Source organism: Schistocerca gregaria, chromosome 9 (genome assembly GCF_023897955.1).
Source record: "Schistocerca gregaria isolate iqSchGreg1 chromosome 9, iqSchGreg1.2, whole genome shotgun sequence".
Classification (NCBI taxonomy): Eukaryota; Metazoa; Arthropoda; class Insecta; order Orthoptera; family Acrididae; genus Schistocerca; species Schistocerca gregaria.
In genome coordinates this window covers 188,644,851-188,657,219 of record NC_064928.1, presented here as the reverse complement: position 1 = coordinate 188,657,219, position 12,369 = coordinate 188,644,851, and the positions used below count along the sequence as shown (strand labels likewise).

General features: G+C 43.2%; 1 protein-coding gene across 1 annotated transcript in view; it reads left to right on the top strand.

The window, feature by feature from the left end:
• LOC126291795 (luciferin sulfotransferase-like) overlaps positions 1–12,369 on the top strand; it is a 97,397-nt gene that overhangs the window by 50,173 nt on the left and 34,855 nt on the right. Inside the window, exons 3-4 of the mRNA XM_049985491.1 lie at positions 845–944; positions 1,022–1,163. Of these exons, the coding sequence (XP_049841448.1) occupies positions 845–944; positions 1,022–1,163 (242 nt within the window). The remainder of the gene's footprint in view (positions 1–844; positions 945–1,021; positions 1,164–12,369) is intronic.

Here is a 12,369-nt window from a genome sequence, read left to right as displayed (position 1 = left end):
AATGATGGTGATGAAAAGATGACAACACGAACACCCAGTCTCCAGTCAGAGAAAATCCCCAAAGTGGCCGGGAATCGAACCCGGGACCCCGTGATCCAGAGGCAGCAACGCTAGCCACTAGACCACGAGTTGTGGACTGATAACAGTTTGAAGATGAACATCAACAAAAGCAAAACGAGGATAATGGAATGTAGTCGAATTAAGTCGGGTGATGCTGAGGGAATTAGATTAGGAAATGAGACACTTAAAGTAGTAAAGGAGTTTTGCTATTTGGGGAGCAAAATAACTGGTGATGGTCGAAGTAGAGAGGATATAAAATGTAGAATGGCAATGGAAAGGAAATCGTTTCTGAAGAAGAGAAATTTGTTAACATCGAGTATAGATTTAAATGTCAGGAAGTCGTTCCTGAAAGTTTTTGTATGGAGTGTAGCCATGTATGGAAGTGAAACATGGACGATAAATAGTTTGGACAAGAAGAGAATAGAAGCTTTCGAAATGTGGTGCTACAGCAGAATGTTGAAGATTAGGTGGGTAGATCACGTAACTAATGAGGAGGTATTGAATAGGATTGGGGAGAATTTTGTGGCACAAGTTTGATGCATCAAGGGATCCCAAATTTAGCATTGGAGGGCAGCGTGGAAGGTAAAAATCGTAGAGGGAGACCAAGAGATGAATACTCTAATCAGATTCAGAAGGATGTAGGTTGCAGTATGTACTGGGAGATGAAGAAGCTTGCACAGGATAGATTAGAATGGAGAGCTGCATCAAACCAGTCTCAGGACTGAAGACCACAACAACAACAGCAACAGTGTGAATAGTTCACGGTGTGATGTGATTGTTGCAGGTACCACGTGGTCTCAGGAACTGGTGTGGCTGCTCATGAACCACCTGGACTTCGACCAGGCGAAGAAAGTACCGCTAATCGACAGATTTCCTTTCCTGGAGTAAGTCCAACACCAGACAAACGAGCGTAGCCGAAAATAGAGTGAATTTCGCTCAGACGTCACCGTGGCATTTTCAGGGTGTCGGCGATCATCCCTCAGGCAGTGAAGAAGCCGCCGCACTCGGTGGACGTGGTCGGAGGCATGAAGCCGCCACGGCTGATCAAGAGCCACCTGCCCGTGGAGCTGCTGCCCAAGCAGATCTGGTCCGTCAAGCCCAAGGTACAGCTCACTGGCATCTGCCGGGTGGTTATAATTAAACTTTCCCTGTTTAACACGTTATAACACGGGAGCTAATTACGGAATGGTTACCAAACTTTGCAGCATTAAGGGGACCCGGAACGACCTATACCTCCAATGTTAAATGTAAGGAACATTTTCATATGAACTATTTACACCAGAATGATGAAACTTTTACAGTATAATATTACATATATTTAATACCATGTACCATATGGATTTTAATTTATTTGTTTTTTTTGAAGATATTAATTATTTTGTTACAGAAAATAATTGACACATTTTTTGGCATACTATCTTTGAAATAAAATCTGTTATCAATTATGTATCACATAAAGGCTATGATACAAGGTGTATATTGGCACTGTTTACATTCCTTGAAAATTTTAAGACTTTATCTCTAATAGTTTAGCAGAAAATGTTTCTTATATGGCAAAAAAGTGAACTTGTGGAAAACGAGTTCGAGTTTCACTAACATTTTAGTTGAGTCCAGCATCATAAGAGGGGATTTCATTGTCACTAGACATCTCCCCGTCTAGCCTTCTTTTCGCACCTTTCATTCTTTGTCTGGCTTGCCTCTCACACTCCTTTTCTTTCCTATCAGCATCCCGTTTCCTCTCATTGTCTATCGACATCATTGCCCTCACCATGTACTTTCCGGGCATCACATCCAACTTCTGCAGCAGATTCCACTTTATAATGTTACCTTTGTTGTACGTAGCAATGGCATCATATACTCCAAAATGAAGAGTATGAATTTCCACAAACACATTTTTCCGTATTCTGGTCCAAATTACATTATTCACAGTCTCATTTTGATATCGTGTACGTCCATGGAGACATTTCTTCAAAAGTTCAGTTTGCAGAAAGATCTCTGAAAATTAGTTTTATAGCCTTCATGACAGTTTCTGGTAGACTGTGATGATGCTTTTATACCCGTTCAGATTCCTGATATTTGTTGTACTTGCCCCTGGAATTGGGTCCCTGTGGGCATAGTCCATGTAGTGGTTCCTCGTCAGTCGATAGGGTGAGATAGTAAAGTGCCATTACAGCCTTTTCCATTGCATCAACACTGTGAGTATTTTGTCTTATTGCCAGTCCATAGTCTCTCTGCAATCTGTTGATTACTTCGCCTGTCAATCTTTTAGCTCCACCCAAAGGTTTTCTATCACTGAGTACTTGGCCCTTCATTGTGGTCTTCAGTCGACGCAGCCTTGTTCCCATACGTTTATGAAGGTAACCTCTGCACTCCTGTTTAGTAATGGTAACATCATTTCCATAAGGTTTCAGCTCAGATACAGCAGCAAAAGACTTGGAATCACGATCAACCAGGAACTGTAGATATCTGACCTGGTACCAAAGAAGAGAGCGACTGAAAATGTCTTTCACACTGGAAACTTCCATGGCCCCACTAGACCCACTGTAATTCCTTCGACAGTTTTCTGCATGCTCATCCTTCACTTTTTTAGGACACCTACAGTGCTTGGCTTTAATTACAACATCTATAACTTTTGCAGTATCAGCACGTGTTGCCGTTATTACCCCATTATGTGAAGTGTGCCCGCGCTTCTGCCACGTATGATCTAGTGCGACAGTCATGTCCAGAGGATTCTGAACATCTAGAATTTCTTCATTCACCGCCACAGCCTCCTCCACTGCTTCTTTCATGGATTCTTGGGCAATATCTTGGTGGTGGTGGCAGATTCATTACACCACAAAACATTTCACCAGCTATCCCTTACCAATTGACCTTAGAGCATAAACACATCTAATATTTACACCATAGTACTCGCTTTTCTCACTATCAGTTTCACCTTGGCCTATTTCGACATATTCTGAGTTCCAAAATGAAACACTGTAATGACAACTAGTACAATGAAGACAGATTTCTGCTACAAGTCCTATTTGTCGCTTGACATTTACTGACATACTCAATTTGCAACATTCCTTACACAGTACTGAACTCTAAATCACCTTTGAGAGCAATGAAATGTTAATTATTTCATTAACATTATCCTCACTACACTTCTCCAATAAACTGCAGTATTTTTCAGTTGATCCATGCAACTTCTTGCTTGTGCTAGAGACACGAGTAGATTTCACTTCATAAATAACCTCACTATTTTCAGAATCATTTCCCAAGGTCGGAGAAATTGTCACAGCTCCGCTAGTGTACCTCGGAGGAGGCTTCATCCTCTTGTAAACTGTTACTAAATCGAGGCATACTTGATAAGTTCCAGTTACGCAATAGAAATACAACACAAATCGTGCAATAACCCCCAAATGCTCAATGTAAACAACAGTATCCAAAGACTACAATACGCAGAGAAAACAATTGCCTATCAAATCGTGTTGCCAACATAATATAAAATATTTGGAAAGACCGGAAGTTTTGAAAAACGATGTTTTCAATGAACATATATCCATGGAAATTCAATGTCGCGACATGTCCTCTACAGCACATTATTGAAAATAATATTTTCAATACTCGGAGTTGAACTACAGGTAAGATTAATATGTCATTTTAAAGAGGAAGGTATGTAGTATTTTATATCACAATAAACTGAAAACCCAAAATTTCATCATTTTTAGGTTCCGGGTTCCCTTTATGTCAAGGACATTGGGAAGACAAAAAATTCAGAATCAGTTCAGTTGAAACACTTTTAATATGCTGCTACGGTACATCACACCATTACGTACCGGTACCATTACTGCTATAAAAGGGGGTCAATATGGCGCCCATCAGTGTCCAGAAGAGTCTGAAAGCGCAGGATTGCATTCAGCACAGCAGAACGAAGTTTGTCCGTATGTGTGTTGGCTCCCTCTTTTGATATGCTGCGTTTCAGATCAGTACATTTGTGAATGTTCCCTGGTAAACCTGTTCCCTTCAGATAGCCCCACAACCAGAAGGAACAGGGAGTGAGATCAGGTGATCGTGCAGACCAAGCATTTGGAAACGATCGGCTGATAATTCTATCGTTTGCAGTGTGTTTCTGAGGAGCAGGTGAACTTCACGATCGATGTGCGGTGGAGCCCCGTCTTGCATTAAAACTGTTGACTTCGATGCGTCTCTCTCCTGTAGGGCTCGTATGACGTGCTGGCGAGGCACGTCGCAGTAATGCTGGCCAGTCACACTGCACGTCTTTGGTTCTTGAGCGCCAACCTGTTCAAGAAAGATTGGGCCAAAGACGAACATAGCTGTGAAGCCACACCTGTGATATGTTCGCAGTACAGAGGAACTTCACGCACAGTGACTGGAGGTGAAGATCCCCACACTCGGCAGTTCTGTGTGCTCACCTCACATGTCAGAGAAAAATGAGCTACATCTACGTCTACGTGACTACTCTGCAATTCACATTTAAGTTCTTGGCAGAGGGTTCATCGAACCAAAATCGTACTATCTCTCTACCATTCCACTCCCGAACAGCGCGCGGGAAAAACGAACACCTATGACTTCCATCCCAGCTCGCGTATCATATCTGCCACACTCTCTCCCCTATTACGTGATAATACAAAACGAGCTGCCCTTTTTTGCACCCTTTCGATGTCCTCCGTCAATCCCACCTGGTAAGGATCCCACACCGCGCAGCAATATTCTAACAGAGGACGGACGAGTGTGGTGTAAGCTGTCTCTTTAGTGGACTTGTTGCATCTTCTAAGGCTCCCCTTCCCCACAGTATTATCTATGTGGTCTGTCCAACTGAAGTTGTTCGTATTTTGAACACCCAAGTACTTAGTAGAATTGACAGCCGTCAGAATTCTACTATTTATCGAGTAATCGAATTCCAACGGATTTCTTTTGGAACTCGTGTGGATCACCTCACACTTTTTGTTATTTAGCGTCAACTGCCACCTGTCACACCATACAGCAATCTCTTCTAAATCACTTTGCAACTGATACTGGTCTTCGGATGACCTTACTAGACGGTAAATTACAGCATCATCTGCGAACAACCTAAGAGAACTGCTCAGATTGTCACCCAGGTTATTTATATACACTCCTGGAAATGGAAAAAAGAACACATTGACACCGGTGTGTCAGACCCACCATACTTGCTTCGGACACTGCGAGAGGGCTGTACAAGCAATGATCACACGCACGGCACAGCGGACACACCAGGAACCGCGGTGTTGGCCGTCGAATGGCGCTAGCTGCGCAGCATTTGTGCACCACCGCCGTCAGTGTCAGCCAGTTTGCCGTGGCATACGGAGCTCCATCGCAGTCTTTAACACTGGTAGCATGCCGCGACAGCGTGGACGTGAACCGTATGTGCAGTTGACGGACTTTGAGCGACGGCGTATAGTGGGCATGCGGGAGGCCGGGTGGACGTACCGCCGAATTGCTCAACACGTGGTGCGTGAGGTCTCCACAGTACATCGATGTTGTCGCCAGTGGTCAGCGGAAGGTGCACGTGCCCGTCGACCTGGGACCGGACCGCAGCGACGCACGGATGCACGCCAAGACGTTAGGATCCTACGCAGTGCCGTAGGGGACCGCACCGCCACTTCCCAGTAAATTAGGGACACTGTTGCTTCTGGGGTATCGGCGAGGACCATTCGCAACCGTCTCCATGAAGCTGGGCTACGGTCCCGCACACCGTTAGGCCGTCTTCCGCTCACGCCCCAACATCGTGCAGCCCGCCTCCAGTGGTGTCGCGACAGGCGTCAATGGAGGGACGAATGGAGACGTGTCGTCTTCAGCGATGAGAGTCGCTTCTGCCTTGGTGCCAATGATGGTCGTATGCGTGTTTGGCGCCGTGCAGGTGAGCGCCACAATCAGGACTGCATACGACCGAGGCACACAGGGCCAACACCCGGCATCATGGTGTGGGGAGGGATCTCCTACACTGGCCGTACACCTCTGGTGATCGTCGAGGGGACACTGAATAGTGCACGGTACATCCAAACCGTCATCGAACCCATCGTTCTACCATTCCTAGACCGGCAAGGGAACTTGCTGTTCCAACAGGACAATGCACGGCCGCATGTATCACGTGCCACCCAACGTGCTCTAGAAGGTGTAAGTCAAGTACCCTGGCCAGCAAGATCTCCGGATCTGTCCCCCATTGAGCATGTTTGTGACTGGATGAAGCGTCGTCTCACGCGGTCTGCACGTCCAGCACGAACGCTGGTCCAACTGAGGCGCCAGGTGGAAATGGCATGGCAAGCCGTTCCACAGGACAACATCCAGCATCTCTACGATCGTCTCCATGGGAGAATAGCAGCCTGCATTGCTGCGAAAGGTGGATATACACTGTACTAGTGCCGACATTGTGCATGCTCTGTGGTTCTGTCAGTGTGATCATGTGATGTATCTGACCCCAGGAATGTGTCAATAAAGTTTCCCCTTCCTGGGACAATGAATTCACGGTGTTCTTATTTCAATTTCCAGGAGTGTAGATCAGGAACAGCAGAGGTCCCAGGACGCTTCCCTGGGGAACACCTGGTATCACTTCAGTTTTACTCGGTGATTTGCCGTATATTATTACGAACTGCGACCTTCCTGACAGAAAATCACGAATCCAGTCGCACAACTGAGACGATACCCTATAGACCCGCAGCTTGATTAGATGTCGCTTGTGAGGAACGGTGCCAAAAGCTTTCTGGAAATCTAGAGATACAGAATCAACCTGAGATCCCCTGTCGATAGCGGCCATTACTTCTTGCGAATAAAGAGCTAGCTGCGTTGCTGTTTTCTGAAACCATGGTGATTACGTATCAATAGATCGTTCCCTTCGAGGTGATTCATAATGTTTGGATACAGTATATGCTCCAAAACCCTACTGCAAACCGACGTGAATGCTATAGGTCTGTAGTTCGATTGATTACTCCTACTACCCTTCTTAAACACTGGTGCGACCTGCGCAATTTTCCTATCTGTAGGTAGAGATCTATCGGTGAGCGAGCTGTCCATAGGATGGTCCTGGGCCAGCCCTTATCAACTTCAATTCTTGTGGGAAACTGGAGAGCAAAATCAACTCGTCGTTGTGTGTCCTGAGCTTCAAGCTACTGTACGATATGGATCCTTTGCAGATACCATCTGAGAATCGTTCGAAGCACCTTCCGTACAGTGGACCACGGGATGTTCAACTGTCGTGACACAGCACGCGTACTGCCTAACGATCAGGAATTGCGCACAGCGTTGTCTGCCAAAGCAACAGCGATTTTATCAATCACCTGTGCTGCAACCAGTCCTCGGCCTTTTCCCGGAGTGACGGCAAGTTTTCCAGTTGATTCAAACTTCATTCATCATGCAGGTGGAGAAAAAGGATCCTTCCGTATTCCTTTCAGGCCGGCGATATTCTCGAAGTGCAGCTGCAACATTGCTGCCGTTTTGGCTATAGAGCTTCACCATCAATGCCCTGCTCGTTTTGTCCAAGCTCATGTTGTCACTTTAGCAAGTACACTGTGACTGGTCAGGTGTGTGAGACTATGAATCACGATGACTGGTCACGGCATCTGGTGGCCATAACTGGAACTGGACGGTGGCGCTGTGATGCATGGAAATCATGCACCCCATACTCTGGACATTAATGCTGCCAGGTTTAGTACTCGTACGGTAATTAGTTTCCGTGTTACATCGTGTTAAACAGGGCAAGTTTAATTATAAACAAATCTACACAAATACTCGGTAAGACGGTGTACACTGCAAGGAGGAGGGTTCATCCTACCAATAACATCGATAATGATCGAAGCAGACGAATGAATTCAAATTTGTGCTGCGGCCGGGACTTCTGTTTGCTAAAGAGAAATGCTAAGCATTACACTACCACAGCCCGATGGTCAACATTGCTGCATGAACTACCTAAGCCGAGTGCCCTCCCCAACACAAACTTCAATTCATATTTCCCTCATATATTGTTACTACTGCCAGGGCTCTCCGATATTGACAATATAATGGTCCCCTAGTCGTAGATATTGCTATAATCGCACTATTTCACTCCCATTTACGGAGCTTGTTAGCACTTTATGTTAGGTTGGCGCCATTAAAATGCATTGTGGTAATCGCTGCTGCTTGCTGAGTCGCTGCTGTGTCTCGATGCTAATGCTGACTCTAAATCTGGTTGTCTAGGGGTAAAAAGATGAGGTCCCGTGTTTTTGATGTGCTTCTGATGATAAATAATGAGCGAAACCAACAAATATTTAAACTTCAAATATTTATTACTCTGGTGGTCATCTTAATTCCACTGTCCACCAAAGACAATGACACAACACAAAGTAGCACTTCTTTTACATGTTCTTTGCAATGTTTATCCACCTCGAACAATAACACACACACTTTACCAAAGTGACGTTTATACTCCGCTCCCGACCCTTCTTGCTGCTTATATTTATAACCTTGTCAAAGAGCTACTAAAAAGAGATAGAGTTTATAAGTCACATGTACATCTGTTATCGTAACTTGTGCAGAAAAGTTATTAATTTATATCCAGTGACATAATTTAACAGGTTATTAAAATGACAGACAGATTTGTTGACTTGACAGAATAATTCTTTGTTACAAAAAGGCCATTTTTTACAAGTTTGTCAATTGACTTCTCTAATTTGCATAAATAAGTAAATAACATGAATTATTAAGAATTACATTGGTTTTCGTCTAAAGTAGGAGTGTTTACGTGAATACTGAGTGAAAACGGTCCCAGTGAACAAATAGGTTTCACTGGGTGATTTTTATATAAAGAGATTTTAAACACGTAAGTTGGCCACTATTTTTCGTACGTGAATACTGAGTGAAAACGGTCCCAGTGAACAAATAGGTTTCACTGGGTGATTTTTATATAAAGAGATTTTAAACACGTAAGTTGGCCACTATTTTTCGTACTTCATATTAATTATTTACATGATGACATTTGCTGTATCAGTGATAAAGTGATATTAACTTTTGTGTGGGTCAGTTATTAAGTATAATTTAATGGGTTGACTGTTTATGGAGACATGTTATGCAATCATTGTTAACATACACAATAACTTTTCTATTAACACAAATACTCGTTAAACTGGTTGAATTTGGAGGGTATCGCATACTTCGGTAAAGCAAAGCCTTTAATAGGTTCCGTTACAACAAGCATCCCAGCATTGGACACAATGGGTCGTCCTTGTACCATTGGTGATCTTATTGATCTTATAATTATTATCGTAGATGATAAAAAGAGATTTAAATGTCTCAGGGAAACATTTAACTATAAGATCTACAATAACATGTTCTTTCCTATTTCATTCGCATATTGACCGAGGCAAAATTGCTCTCTGTGCACTAGCTGATCAAAAGTATCGGGACACCCCTATGTAACACGGAATGGGCCAGTAGATGTCACAAGATATGGACTCGCAAGTACAGGGGGGGGGGGGGGGCGCAGTTCGAAGTAGCCTGCCTCCACTTTGAATACGGATGCAATATTTCGACTTCTGGAATAAACAGCTATAACAATGGACGGTTTTGTGCAATAGTCGATTGTTAGCATTCTTCTGTCAGCATTTCAGTTTATTTCATCAGTGAAGTTAGATATTTCACTTTGCGGTCTTTCTCGGCAGAAGAAAGAATTCAAATTGTGGAATCATATGTGAAAATAGGTGCGATTAAGGAAACTCGTGAAATTTTGGTGGTCAGGTATCCGGATACAGGACTGCCAGCAAAGAAAGCAATTCGGAGACCGGCGCACCTATGGATCTGTGTAAAACGTAAAACGACAAAGAATTCCTTCATCTCTGTTGATCCATCATCGACAAGGGACATCGGTTAGTTACATAACTGTCAATATCAATTAAATTTTCCAACATCCGTGTAAATGAGATGTTATTTTATTTCTTTTTGAAGGCTACCAGTTTCGGCATTCCGCTATGCCAACAGCAGGTTCCATATGCATCTCTCCACATCAACGATGCCATAAATCCCTGGATGTTGTGAATTCAATCCTTTCAGTAGTGCTTCATTCCAAGACTTCATAGCAAATCATCTCAAATCAACTTTACAGTTGCTATCAAGTGTTCGAATGAAGCACTACTGAAACGCCTCAATTCACGACATCCAGGAATTTATGGCACTATATGACAAGACAGAGATTTAGGAACCAGGTTTTAAATCGTAAGACATTTCCACGGGCAGATGTGGACTCTGACCACATTCTATTGGTTATGAACTGTAGATTAGAACTAAATAAACTGCAAAAAGGTGGGAATTTTAGGAGATGGGACCTGGATAAACTGACAGAAACAAAGGTTGTAGAGAGTTTCAGGCAGAGCATTAGGGAACGATTGACAAGAATGGGGGAAAGAAATACAGTAGAAGAAGAATGGGTAGCTTTGAGAGATGAAATAGTGAACACAGCAGAGGATCAAGTAGGTAAAAACACGAGGGCTAATAGAAATGTTTGGGGAACAAGAGATCCTGAATTTAATTGATGAAAGGAGAAAATACAAAAATGCAGTAAATGAAGCAGGCCAAAAAGAATACAAACGTCTCAAAATAGAGATCGACTGGCAGTGCAAAGTGGCTAAGCAGGGATGGCTAGAGGACAAAAGTAAGGATGTAGAGGCGTATATCACTAGGGGTAAGATAGATACTGCCTACAGGAAAATTAAAGAGACCTTTGGAGAGAAGAGAACCACTTGCATGCAATTCTAAGCAAAGAAGGGAAAGGAGAAAGGTTGAAGGAGTATACAGAGCGTCTATACAAGGGCGATGTTCTTGAGGACAAGATTATGGAAATTGAAGAGTATGTAGATGGAGATGAAATGGGAGATATGATACTGCGTGAAGAGTTTGACAGAGCACTGAAGGACCTATGTCGAAACAAGTCCCTCAGAGTAGACAACATTCCATTAGAACTACTAATAGCCTTGGGAGAGCCAGCCCTGACAAAACTCTACCATATCGTGAGCAAGATGTATGAGACAGGCGAAATACCCTCAGACTTCAAGAAGAATATAATAATTCCAAACCCAAAGAAAGCAGGTGTTGACAGATGTGAAAATTACCGAACTATCAGTTTAATAAGTCATGGCTGCAAAATACTAACACGAATTCTTTACAGACGAATGGAAAATCTGGTAGAAGCCGACCTCGGGAAAGATCAGTTTGGATTCCGTAGAAATGTTGCAACACGTGAGGCAGTACTGACTTTGAGGTTAGAAAATAGATCAAGGAAAGGCAAACCTACGTTTCCAGCATTTGTAGACTTAGAAAAAGCTTTTGACAATGTTGACTGGAATACTCTCTTTCAAATTCTGAAGGTGACAGGGGTAAAATACAGGGAGCGAAAGGCTATTTACAATTAGTAGAGAAACCAGATGGCAGTTATAAGAGTCGAGGGGCATGAAAGGGAAGCAGTGGTTGGGACGAGAGTGCGATATGAGCAAGCAGTAAAGGAAACAATAGAAAAATTCTTAGTAGGAATTAAAATCCATGGAGAAGAAATAAAAACTTTGAGGTTCGCCGATGACATTGTAATTCTGTCAGAGACAGCAAAGGACTTGGAAGAGCAGTTGAACGGAATGGATAGTGTCTTGAAGGGAGGATATAAGATGAACATCAACAAAAGCAAAACAAGGATAATGGAATGTAGTCGAATTAATTCGGGAGATGTTGAGGGAATTAGATTAGGAAATGAAACGCTTAAACTAGTAAACGAGTTTTGCTATTTGGGGAGCAAAATAACTAATGATGTAATGATGGTCGAAGTAGAATATAAAATGGAGACTGACAATGTCAAGGAAAGCGTTTCTGAAGAAGAGAAATTTGTTAACATCGAGTATAGATTGAAGTGTCAGGAAGTCATTTCTGAAAATATTTGTATGGAGTGTAGCCATGTATGGAAGTGAAACGTGGGCGATAAGTAGTTTAGACACAAAGAGAATAGAAGCTTCGGAAATGTGGTGCTACAAAAGAATGCTGAAGATTAGATGGGTAGATCACATAACTAATGAGGAGGTATTGAATAGAATTGGGGAGACGAGGAGTTTGTGGCACAACTTGACTAGAAGAAGGGACCGGTTGGTAGGACATGTTCTGAGGCATCAAGGGATCACCAATTTAGTATTGGAGGGCAGCGTGGAGGGTAAAAATATTAGAGGGAGACCAAGAGATGAATACACTAAGCAGATTCAGAAGGATGTAGGCTGCAGTAGGTACTGGGAGATGAAGAAGCTTGCACAGGATAGAGTAGCATGGAAAGCTGCATCAGATCAGTCT